This window comes from Botrytis byssoidea (genome assembly GCF_014898295.1).
Source record: "Botrytis byssoidea strain MUCL 94 chromosome Unknown BBYS_001, whole genome shotgun sequence".
Classification (NCBI taxonomy): Eukaryota; Fungi; Ascomycota; class Leotiomycetes; order Helotiales; family Sclerotiniaceae; genus Botrytis; species Botrytis byssoidea.
Window position 1 is genome coordinate 2353525 of NW_024065842.1, and position 12049 is coordinate 2365573.

At 40.4% G+C, this 12049-nt stretch overlaps 1 protein-coding gene across 1 annotated transcript; it reads right to left on the reverse strand.

Annotated features, from left to right (window-relative positions):
- Positions 1–4816: 4816 nt before the first annotated feature.
- On the reverse strand, positions 4817–7911 carry EAE97_000705 (uncharacterized protein; the record flags this gene model as incomplete). Its single annotated transcript, XM_038871215.1, has 6 exons — positions 4817–5202; positions 5251–5806; positions 5858–6136; positions 6185–7566; positions 7618–7813; positions 7867–7911. The coding sequence occupies 6 exons, from the start codon at positions 7909–7911 to the stop codon at positions 4817–4819; spliced, it is 2844 nt and encodes a 947-aa protein (XP_038738576.1).
- Between the last annotated feature and the right edge of the window lie 4138 nt (positions 7912–12049).

Consider the following 12049-nt stretch of genomic DNA (forward strand, 5'->3'; position numbering starts at 1 on the left):
TTCTGATACATTTGGATACTCTGGCCCAAACATACCGATGAATTACAGAGGTGCTAATAAGGTTGTAAATCTCTATTTAAGGGCTTGATACAGTACTAGGCCACTTATATCCGCCCCCCCACTTATTTTATGGTATCACATATTGCACCACCCTTTTTCAATATTAAATATTAAATCAATCAAGAATTATAAAATTATCAAATTTGAATAAATAAATAATGTATTCTTATATTATTAATATATATAAAAATTATTCTATTATTGACTTTTAATTTATTAATATTTAGTATATCAGTTATTCACTACAATATAAGCCTTAATTCTAAAAGGCATATTAGCTTCCAAATTATTAAATAATTTTTTATTTAATATATTTTAAACTATTTATAAACAACTCTCTAGCCTTTAACGAATATATTCTGATTTGCTTTTATTAATAACAATATCAGAAAACATTTTATATACTCTTATCTTTAAAGTCTATTATATATACTCTATAAAATTAAGATTAAAGGAATAAAAAGACTAATTCTTCAATAAAAGAATTTTCTTCTCTTGAAACTAATCTCATACCTTATAGACACAATAAATAAAAGTATTATCCTATATAAATTGATATCCTAGATCAAACTTTTCGAAAATAGGATTTACTTCAATTTTAAGAATCTCGAAATAAAACTTAGCATTATACTCATATTTCGCATTCTCAAAATCCCTATTCATTATATATAAATTACTCCTTCCAGTATCCCAAAAGCTTCCCCAATATATAATCTTTATATTCTTATTTATATCATATATTTCAATTATTTCTGAGTTTTATTTCTAAAAGCTAGTATAAAAGCACTATTCTAATCTTTTTTCTTTTCCCTATTCTACAAAGCATTTATCTGATTATATAATTAGGCCCCATTCTTTAATTATTAACCCCCTATAAGCTAGATATTATTTAAATTATTTAATAGTATATATTAATATAAACTCTAGTCTCTTTTTACACCTTCAATTAACTATATCATATTTGATCAAAATCCTCTTAATAATTCTAATACTATAATCAAGCTCAATCTTTTGAATAACCTATTTATATATAGCTTTCAGAAACAATTATATATATCGTAATAGTATTCATTCATCTTGTTCAATATATAATTTAGATTAATTGGTACATAATAGGTATATACTATCATTATATATTAAATCTTGCAAAAGGATGTATTATATAATTCCACAAGAGAATCTGAGATTCTTTGCAATTCAATAGAAACTAAAGTCTTTCTCTACCTTACTAATTATTTTGCCATATATATATAGAATAAAACACTTATAAGGATTATTTTGCGTACCTCCAATACATCGTACATTATAAATTGAAAGTATAATTAAAATAATAAAATATGATTGTAGAAGTGTAACACGTGAAAAAACGTGTTTTGTGAAGTTTCGGCTAATAGAAGTGCACAGTGACTGTACCATACAGCGGAAACCTAAGTATGCAATAAAATTTAGAGAAGTATTAATAGCAAGCGATTTGCTAGTTTGTTTCGCTTGGAAAGGAAGTGAATATTTGAATACCTACAAGGGATAAGCGAGAATCAATGAGCTCGATAACTCTACGCTCAGGTATATAAACTATAAACTATGTATATATGTTGACATTGATCTCTGAACAGAGATGTACATACATTTCTAGTCTACCCGTGTATTTGCAGAGTAGTTGGAAATACCAAATTTTGCTTGATTGTGGATTCTTTACGAATTACATCACCTCAATATATATATTTCAACATCATACCCATCCATTGCGAAACTTAAATTTGTTGAGTACTTCGATTTAATGAGGACATGATCAGCGAAGAAAAGAAAGTGGAAAGTCAGGAGAGTAAGTCATTATATAGTTGATAAGCAGTAAAACACGGGGCTTCAGGATTTGAATGAATCAAAAGAAGAAAGTTTAGATACAGATACAGATACAGATACAAAAGCAGCAGTATGTGACAGCCTTGTTAGAGTTAGAGATTCGGATACAATCACAAAAAAACCGAGTTGTCAAACAATACCACGATATCTTACTATTCCCATTGTACACATAATTGTGAATGGTACTTTGAGAAGTGCATCAAGATCCGTGAAGTTAAAAGTTATGAATATTCATTTTCATACACGGTTGATTACTCTCTCCCTCCCCCTCTCTCTTTATAGGAAAACCGCAAGAGAACAAGTACTTAAACTCGCCCCTCCCCGGTTGTCTACTTCTCTTTAAAGAGATCCCCTATCCCCTTTATATAAAATATCCCTCCATACATCTATCTCCCCAAAATCTCTCATCGACTTTTCAATACCAAACTTCCCTCATATCTTACCACCTAAACCCAACCATCTACTCCGCCAGCAGCAGCAAATCACTACTCAAATCCGCTTTTCAATTTCCACCCCTTTCCACTACCAAGCACACATTATAGTTATCTTCCCCATGTAAATAGCAATCATATCACAACACGATATTCACAATGATATTACTTATCCATCAACTTTCACTTATTTGTAGTAACATCGAAAGATTCCCTGCTGCTCACTTAGTCTCCCGCATCTTCAACTCTCTAGCGAAAATACTATCTTATCCCATCTATACCACCAGAATCAATAAATCCTCTTTACTGCAAGTCTCATCCCACATACATGTATATACATATGTATATATAAACCACCCTTTTCTCTTCCCCTCCCCGCCTCGCTACTTCCCCATCTCCATCTCCGTCCCTGATCTCAAGTCACACACAGAGCTGTTATCCTATCCTATCCTATCCTATCCGATTAAACATCAAATATCGAACATCACTCAACACACCACACATCATCAACCAATATCTCAAGACTCAAGACACAAGATACAGAAAATATCCACTCTCCAAAGTCCACAGAAAGAAAGTCAAACACGAATACAAATCCTCTGCACCACTAGTGCTTTTTGTTCAAGCAAGGAAAGAAAAGATAACTCATATATTTGTCTATTGGCCTATCTATTCGAAGCTCTTACCAACTTCATCTCTCTCTCTCTCTCTCTCTCTCTCTCTCTCTCTCTCTCTCTCTCTCTCTCTGAATATCATGCATACCCCCGAGTCCCCCCTCTTCTCTCCCCATTTCCATACACAACCCCATCCACCCATCCACCTCAAATCAAGAAACTCCAAACCAAAAACCCCCAATATTCAAACCCAAATTACAAACCTCACTAAATAAACAAATAACATTCACAAAACCAAACAAAACAGCGACTCCTTCCTCCTCCTCCTCTTCTTCCATAGACTTTCAAGCACGAGAATATGATCACACCACCAAACACACCACCCCTACCTCCCCCCTCCTCCTTTCCTCTCATCCCTTTCCTATCTCAAGATATTCTTTCAAATTCTCTACCAATCCCGCCTCTCAACCATCTCTGCGCCTTGAAGATAAGACTCCAATACATCGCAATCACAAAGAAGTATAAAGCTTCCGACTTCCAGCTTGCAATATCCATTTATATTCTGACACTTTCACATTCTATTTCTCCAAATCAACCCAAATCAACCCAAGCCAAATCAGATAAAGCAAGTCCCTCCCCCCTCCTTTCCAAATTTCCACACCTTTTCTGCATATTCTCAATACCAAATACCATGTTCCCCCAAACATCCTTGCCTCTAGTCGCCATTGTTTGTCATATCCATGTTACAATTCACACACATCTCATCTCATGTCATCTATCCAGTACACTTTCATCACAACTTTCATCAATCAAAATACATGTTAAAAAAACTTCCCAAAAAGATATGATATCATTTATATAAGGCTTGAGAAGAACACGCCATTCCGTTATCCAACCCATCGGCCCCACCCATCTCATCCATCCACCCCAACAACAATATCATTAACCAACAAGCCAAATTTAAATTTCCATAATTTCTAGTCCATCAATCAATCAACATACCATCCGATTTTTTTGACATATATGTGATTTTTCCCGTCTATTTATATCCTACCCTACCCTACCCTATCCAACCCATTCCATTCCATTCCGTTCTCGCCTACCATATAAAAATATTTGTTCCAATCACCATTTGTATAATCAGCCAAACAATCCGTATGCTCACCTCCTAATCCCAGATGCCTAGTACCCACTGATACATTCGTAAAAAAATATAATAAAAAAATATATAAGTAGGTATATTTTCTCCTTCCGCTGCCAAACAAGCAAGCAAGCGAATGTATTAAGCTGGCACCATACGTAGTAAAACATGGCAAAACCTCAAAAACATCAAGCCAAAAAAGCAAGTATAACCAGCGTATCTGCGTAAAAGACAATAGTATGATCAATAGGTATCCTTTCCATATTTTTTCCTTTCAAAAACAATAAACAATGCAAAATATGCAGCAAGAAGTATAAATAGAGCGGACTTTCTCTTCCATTATCCTTGAACCTTTCCCATGAGTCCCTGATTCAAAGATGATATCAAATACTCGTAAATGTTAAAACAAAACGGGTCAAGAACATAACACGTTCGTCTCCAGATTCATCCACAGTAAGTCCACCGTCGCCAATCCTGGCTTGTATATGCATGCACCCATGCGGAAGTAAAGCAGACCAAACCCGCCTTCTAACACCTCAATAAAAACGATTCCAAGAGGTAGACAATACCCTTAGAGAAATATTCACTTTTTATACCCGTCCAGTCCCAAATTGCCGTTCCGGACCTAATACCGCCACGCCCTTCAATAATGCTTTTTGTATATGACGTGAAGTGGAGAAGAATGTTCGGCGAAAAGGAAATTGACAAGTTTAAACACCACTAATAACAACTTCAGGGCAAGACTTTTCGTGGACAGCCACAGTTGTCTTGTCTGAAGATGTACTATCGGCTGGATCATCAATAGTACTGACGTTGGCGCTAGGGATGCTACTGCTTTGTGGACTATTTTGTCCATTCGTAAGCAGAGGAGTTGGGGCACTCGAATTCGACTCCATTGATTGTGTGATAGCACCAGATGTTGGATCAGTTGACGATGTAGTATATGATTGCTGCAAGTCATCTTGACCATAGATCAACTTTTCAATGGCAGCAATCTGTTTACCATAATTGTATTTCTTGAGAGCCAAGAGCTGTGGCTTCAAGTCTTCGACAAATGCATTTCTTTCGGCACCTTTCAATTGCCCAAGAAGTTTTTCTGTTCAGGTTAGCATAGTTAAGTCTGATTGAAAATGGCTTGACTTACGAATGACATAGTTGCCGTATTGATCTTTCATCATCAATTGCAAAGGACTGGTACCATCGCTATGAAGAGCTGTCAATAGAGAGACAATAGTATGTCTCTGATCATCCGTGCCAAACTGTATACTCTTCTCCACAACGTTCGAGGCGAACTTGTGCTTGGATAGTGTCAAAAGCTGTGCCGTGACAATCTTGACAATCTTAGCACGATCTTCAGGCTTTCCATGTTGTATAACATGTTGAGTAACATAATTGCCATATTGATCGGTAATCAGGTTCGATGCACATTGATGTAATTCCTCGAGCACTCGTTCTTGATCACGAGGTTGGCAGTATTCCAAAATACGCTGAATCACTCGGCATCCATAAGGATGAGTTGCGAGAACGTGGACTTGGCCCCGGAATGCTCCAATGATAAATTGAATATGTTCCGTTGGAACACGCTCAATAGCCTTCTGGACAACGTGGTTGCCGTTCTGATCTTTGACACACTTGAGGACATCTGCCTCAAGCTCCTTGACTAGTTCAGCTTGTTGATCGGCAAGTACATGTTCGAGGGCCTTTCGAATTGTTAGTAAAGCTCGTGTGTAATTTTCAAAGCCAAAACAAACCTTTTGCACAACTCTGCAGCCATACATCTGCATTGAGAGTTCCATTACATGGTTCTTCATTTGTTCAGCCAACACCCGTTTTTGTACTTGATTGCCGTGCTCAAACAGCTTCTGGATGACATAATTTCCAAAAACATCAGTCATTAACTGTAACGCATTGGGTTGAATCTCTCGGAAAAGTTGCTCTTTCTCGTCACTGTTAGCCGTCTCCAACTTTTGCTGAATGAATCGTGACCCATGCTGATCTCCACTGAATTCTACGACATGTTGATAGATGTCCTAGTTTCGGTTAGTGATTGTAAAATGGCGATGCGGGAAAATACATACCTTCAACTCGTACCTTTTGTTGGATTTGGCATTTGAGCGGAATTCTTCCAAAAGTACACTTCTAACTCCAAGCCCAACATCTTGATCCTTGGCTGGGCGAGTGGGTATGTTTTGTGCCGGATAAGGGGGCAGTGGCATGGGATAACCGTACGGTGCTACGTTCGTTTGTCTGAAATTTGGTGGTGGGTAATCGTACAAATGTGGTGGATACTGGCTTTGGAAATTACCACTGCTGTAGAGGTATGCTTGATGTTGAGAGTACTGGACGTGTTGGAGTCTACGGTCTAGTTCACTTGGGCCTTGAGGTATTCTTGGACCTGCCCTTGAGCTTGGTCGGTAAATTTGTTCAGGTCCTGTTGGAGGAGTACCTGAATAGTATTTAGGACTATTGAGGCCACGACGGTAGTCGCTTGACGCAGGAGAAACAGAACCCCGATCAAATCTGGGCCCTTTGGTGAGATAGCCTTGGTCTGCAAAAGGTGCTTGATTTGAGAAATGATCATAATTGTTGAGCTTAGGACCGCTTGACCCATCATTCCACATGGCTGAGCTACCGTTGACCTGGAAAGCTTGAGGATTAAAGTTCTGGTTCGTTGGAGAATATGAAGAACTCATAACATTGCCGATCTGAGATGCGCTGGCTTGGTCAATATCGTTGGTCAAGCCAAGTCCTGCAAGCTTCTCTCGTAGTTCGGTTTCCGTCTGCGTGATAAGGTCCCCATACCTCGATGAATTGGGTTGTGCAAACGAGCCCGAAATCGCCGAGAAAGAAGGACGGTGGGAGTGGATTGAATTGCTAGGAGTATGGCCACCAATGGAGCCGAAGCTTGCATTTCCGTTGCCAAACGATAGATTGTTGAGGCCAGCCTCCGAGGTTCTGGAGGGTGGCATACTTCCATCCCTTGAAGCCGACCCTATACCAAGGAAGCCTCCGTTTTGAGAGGCTAGTTGATCCATTCTGAAGGCCCTGGATGAAACATCAATATCATATGCACTATCTTGATTAGACGAGAATTGGGAGGAATTTTCCTTGTCGTCGTTGAATCCAAAGGAAGGCTTGCGCGAGAATTTGAAGCTTCCAGAGGAGGGATCCAAACTACTCTTCGGCTGTGGTCGACCGAAACTAGCTCCTTGTCCAATCGCAGGTCTTGATTGTTGGTATGCTTGCAACTCGTGCAGACTTTGTGGTGTTTGTGACGGAATGCTGTTGCGGACGTGAGAAGGAGACGTACTTCCGCTATGCGAGGACTGTAATGTTGGAGATGTTGTATCCGGAGGATTCCAAGGCCCATTTGCGCGAGCACCCCAAGGGTCAGCTTCTGACGACGCTGCTAAGGCACCCGAACCACTGGGGACATCGGAGAAGTTTTCATTATCTGCTGCTAGACCGCCGTCAGTGAATGTAGAAGTTTGAATTTCGCTTGTATAAATACCTCGAGAGCGCGAGGCATCTCGCTTCGTATTAGCAAAACCACTCCCGATTGTGTTACTACCCCAGATTCCACTCGAAGGCTGCCATGTACCACCGTTTCCAAAAGTTTGGCCAAGCGTTGAGCTTTGCGACGTTCTGTCGTCGCTATTGTGCCTGCCGGGGGCAGTGGGGAAATCTCCAAATCGAGTAGGCCGTTGCTAAGTTCAAACATTAATTTTGAATATAGTTTTGAAAAGTTCAGGGTACTCACCGCATTCATGGCACCTGCAGGTCTGTTGGCGGCAGCCGAGGACATTATTGAAGATGTATTGAAAATTCGGTATGTACGTGGGAGTTTCTGGGCGAGGAAAAAAACAGGACGAAAATATGTTGAAGGGAGTCGATATGTTTGATGGCAGATTACTTGAACCAAAGGATAGTCTTTCTATGAGGTATTTGACAGGTTGTAGATCTATATGACTGTGGAAATTTGTAAATGTCAGCATATGCCGTGCGGTAAGGCTGAGGTCCGGTTTGAAGCTGAGTTGCAAGGACAAATCTTACCAGTGCAAGAAGTCGGAATATGTAATCGACGTTGGGTGAAAGCTCATTTACAAAAGAAGGATGTGCGGAAAGTTGGAGTTCATGAGGAATCGAGCATCGAGGGAGGGGAGGGAGGGGAGGGATATATTGAAGTATGAAGGGTAGGGCAAAGGTCGCGCGACACAATCCCTTCGTTTGTCATATGCAACGTCAAGAAGCGCGCTTTTCTGTGTAGAGGTAGGCACCCGCGCAGCAGTAGCCAGAATGAAATATAAGATTATTTTTTTGCAGTAAAATTGCCTTTTCCTTGTGTGATTTGTCTTGCTTTGATCGAGTCTACGTCCCGTTTTGGGTTGGGAATTCGTTGGTTTTGACGCGGGAGGTACGCCTGGGGAAGCAAGGGGAAAATCGTCAGGAACGTAAAGTTTTCGGTGGATTTTTTGGTGGAGAATCGATCGAGGGTCCGGATTGCAGTTTGTGTCAGGAAACGAGCGGTTAGTCCCTGTTCCACGACGTCGATGATCAAGGGAAAGGAAGATAAATGGGTTGCACTGTCGAAGTGGAATTCTTGTTCGTTCTTTCGTTGTGTGGCAGTATGGGAGTAGTATGTATGGCAGACTGGCAGACTGGCAGACTGGCAGTACACTTTTTTTTTAATGTTCAAGGTATTCTTTTGGGGGCGTAGGTTCGACCAGGGGTTGTGGGGAAAGGTATTGTAATGTTGGTAGGGCAGAGAGAGGGTAGGTAATCAATGAGATCAAATAAGGTAAGGTTTTCCCGATTCCTGTCTGGGATGAACAAATAAAGTTGAGTGTTTTATTTACGATAGCGTGGGGGAAGGGGGAAGGGAAGGGGAAGTGTATCAAAAGAAGAAGGAATTTTCGCAGAGAATTCTCGAGCCAAGTAGAGATGGAAGGGTTTGTGAGGGAGAGTGAGCGTGAGAGTGAGTGTGAGAGTGAGTGTGAGTGTGAGTGTGAGTGTGAGTGTGAGTGTGAGTGTGAGTGTGAGTGTGAGTGTGAGTGTGAGTGTGAGTGTGAGTGTGAGTGTGAGTGTGAGTGTGAGTGTGAGTGTGAGTGTGAGTGTGAGTAAGTGTGAGTGTAAGTGTAAGGGTAAGTGTAAGGGTAAGTGTAAGTGAGTGAGGGAGAGGTTTGAGGAAGAAGGCGAGGCACTCTAAAGAGTGAGAGTAAGAAAGAAAGCAAGCAAACCAAGAGCTGGAAAGCTGTACGATCGTTTAAGATAGATTATTCAATGAGATCGATGGGTAGGTATATTTTCCTTTCCATTAACTAGGTATCTCTAACCTTGAGCCATTTTTAATTTTTATTTCTTTTGAAGGGAAAGATCCAATTGGATGAGATGGATCTGGAGATGGGGTTTGAAGGGAGGGGATTCTTCTAGAGCTGGGACTGGAACTAGTACCTAGGTAGTAATTCTGTAACCACCTAGTCAAATAGTCAGAGACGAGTAGACCGTGAATCTGATGGAAAGGGTCGTGTAGGACAGGATAATGTGGCTTTTTCGATAACATTTTGCTTTCTTCTTACTATTGCTATTGCGGTTGCTATTACTATTATGTTATTATGTTATTATGGTATTACTATAACTATTGCTATTGCTGTTGCTATTGCTATTGCTACCTATTATCATTGCTATTATGTTGATACTCAGTTTGAACCTCATACCTCATATGTATATACGTACGAAGTACATACCTAGCAATCTCATAGTCTCATAGTCTCTCAGTCTCATCGTCTCATCGTCTCATATCTCACACCCTCGTACCCTTCCCACCCTCACCTATATTATCAATTCCTCCATCTTATCATATCATCATCCAACATTCTCTTCTGCGTACCGAGCTGGCCCACAGAATGATCTTGTCCCTCCAGTTGGCGTTTGACATATGCCAATGAAGTGAAACTTATATGGGAACCATTCCCTACTAAAGTGACTAGAATCGACGAAGATCAATCAAGTCCATGGAAGTGGAAATGCATCTTCGGTGATGTGACTAAAAGTCAAAGTACCTGCATTTCAGCAATACTAATTAACCTTACAATCGATCCCAGAGAACAACTTGTCTTTACTCGGTGAAAGGCATTCGATGTTCGAAAATAGCTACGTCCATTATTATTGAACCACGATCGTTATCTCCTACATGGCCACCATCTTTTTGAATCTCCCACATCCATCATATATCAACACAAATGGTAATAAATGCATTGTCTCGATTGTCTCTGACTCTCTCCGGGTTTCCCCTCGCTTCGAAATAAACATAAATAGAGATGTAATATATAATATATTATCTACAGTGTAGAGACCCCCTCTCCCCCCCCCCCAGAAGCACAGACAAATCGATCTATGGGTCTTGAAAAGTCCTGATTTGAAATTTGATAGGAACGGAGTATTCTTTTAGCCTTTACAATACTTCCACAAATTCTAAAGGTTCCAGAGCTTCCGGTTCGTTGAAGCTTTTCCTAGAATCTATACTACTCCGTCCGTAGTACGTACCCAATGGGAGCCTGTGTGATGAGCGGGCCACAATCGTATAATTATAACACATTGAGAATGGAAATTCTACCTAGTGTCATATTTCATTACTTTTGGAGATCGGATGAGGAATTAAAACCCCCTTCATTGCTGTATTCTTCATCATCCTCATCCCAACAGTTTAAAAAGGGTTCGTGTTGGAATGTAATCAATCAACCATATACAAAGTATATCCTTATCTCGTTTTCTCATTCCTGCACGAGAATCTCCTCCATGTTTGTCAATTCCCAGGGCTGTTTTCTTGGGGCCGCAAGGAATGCAAGTGGGAAATGTCAGCTAAATTACCTAGCATGTACGTCGACCGCCTCAATCTGGCCAAATGCGGCAGGAATTCAATCCAATTTATGGAATTCAGCACGACGCCATTGCCCATGAGTTATTCAGACGGCCTCGCCACTCGTTATCATCTTCCAGTCAGATGGAATCTACACTGCTTTCAGCAAGCCTCATCAATTCAAATCTATGAAGAGTGCGAACAATTTCATTAACATGCTTTGCATCTGCATTCTTAACATTCTACATCACTCAATGGTGATTCGCCGAGAAGACTACATTACGCTGATGTTTCATCCGGGGAAAACATTGGACGCCATTCCTTCGCATGAAAAATCGGGTGTCATCACTATGCTATACAAAGATCCATCTCTAGTTTATTGTTCTCTCTGATCCACTCCGTCAGTGACAAGTAATCATTCTCGTACTCACTTGTCACAATACCATGACCCAGAGATCTTCCGAAGACTTACGATGATATCAAATATCTACTACGAGATCTATTTCTAGAAGATCAGCGGATTCATTTCATTGCCGCCATCCAACCCTAACACGCTAATGTTGCTCGAGGTCTATTAGCGGGAAGTAGCATGAGTACATAACACAGACACCAGTATATTGATAAATGTACCGTGGCACTTGATTGCTTCGCATGACAATCAATGCCGATGATGAAGCTACTCGCTCGTGGCGCTCGTGGACCACGTAATAATCCAGAATAATATCTGTCCAGGCTTGAAGCCTTTCATGTCGTTGTGTCGGGCAAGCTTCCGCATATGGGGGTCATCAACCAACGAATGAGCTTCTCATCACTACATAGACCCTTCTGCGGGTAGATAGCCTTCTTGCATATTCGAAAGCCTGTTTCATCTTGAGGAAAATCATCAGCCACGTCGAAACAGCAAAGGCGCATTCATACCTCTGCAGATCTATGTATCCCCATCCAACAAATCTGTTCCATTCGACTGGTCATCCCACTATCTTTTTACGATAGATACCGAAGCCGTAGCAGATCTGATCTATTTCATCTGCATCACCGTTTTCTGGCTTTGGGTCTGGTCTGTGTGAGAAACACCAAGCAAGGAAAG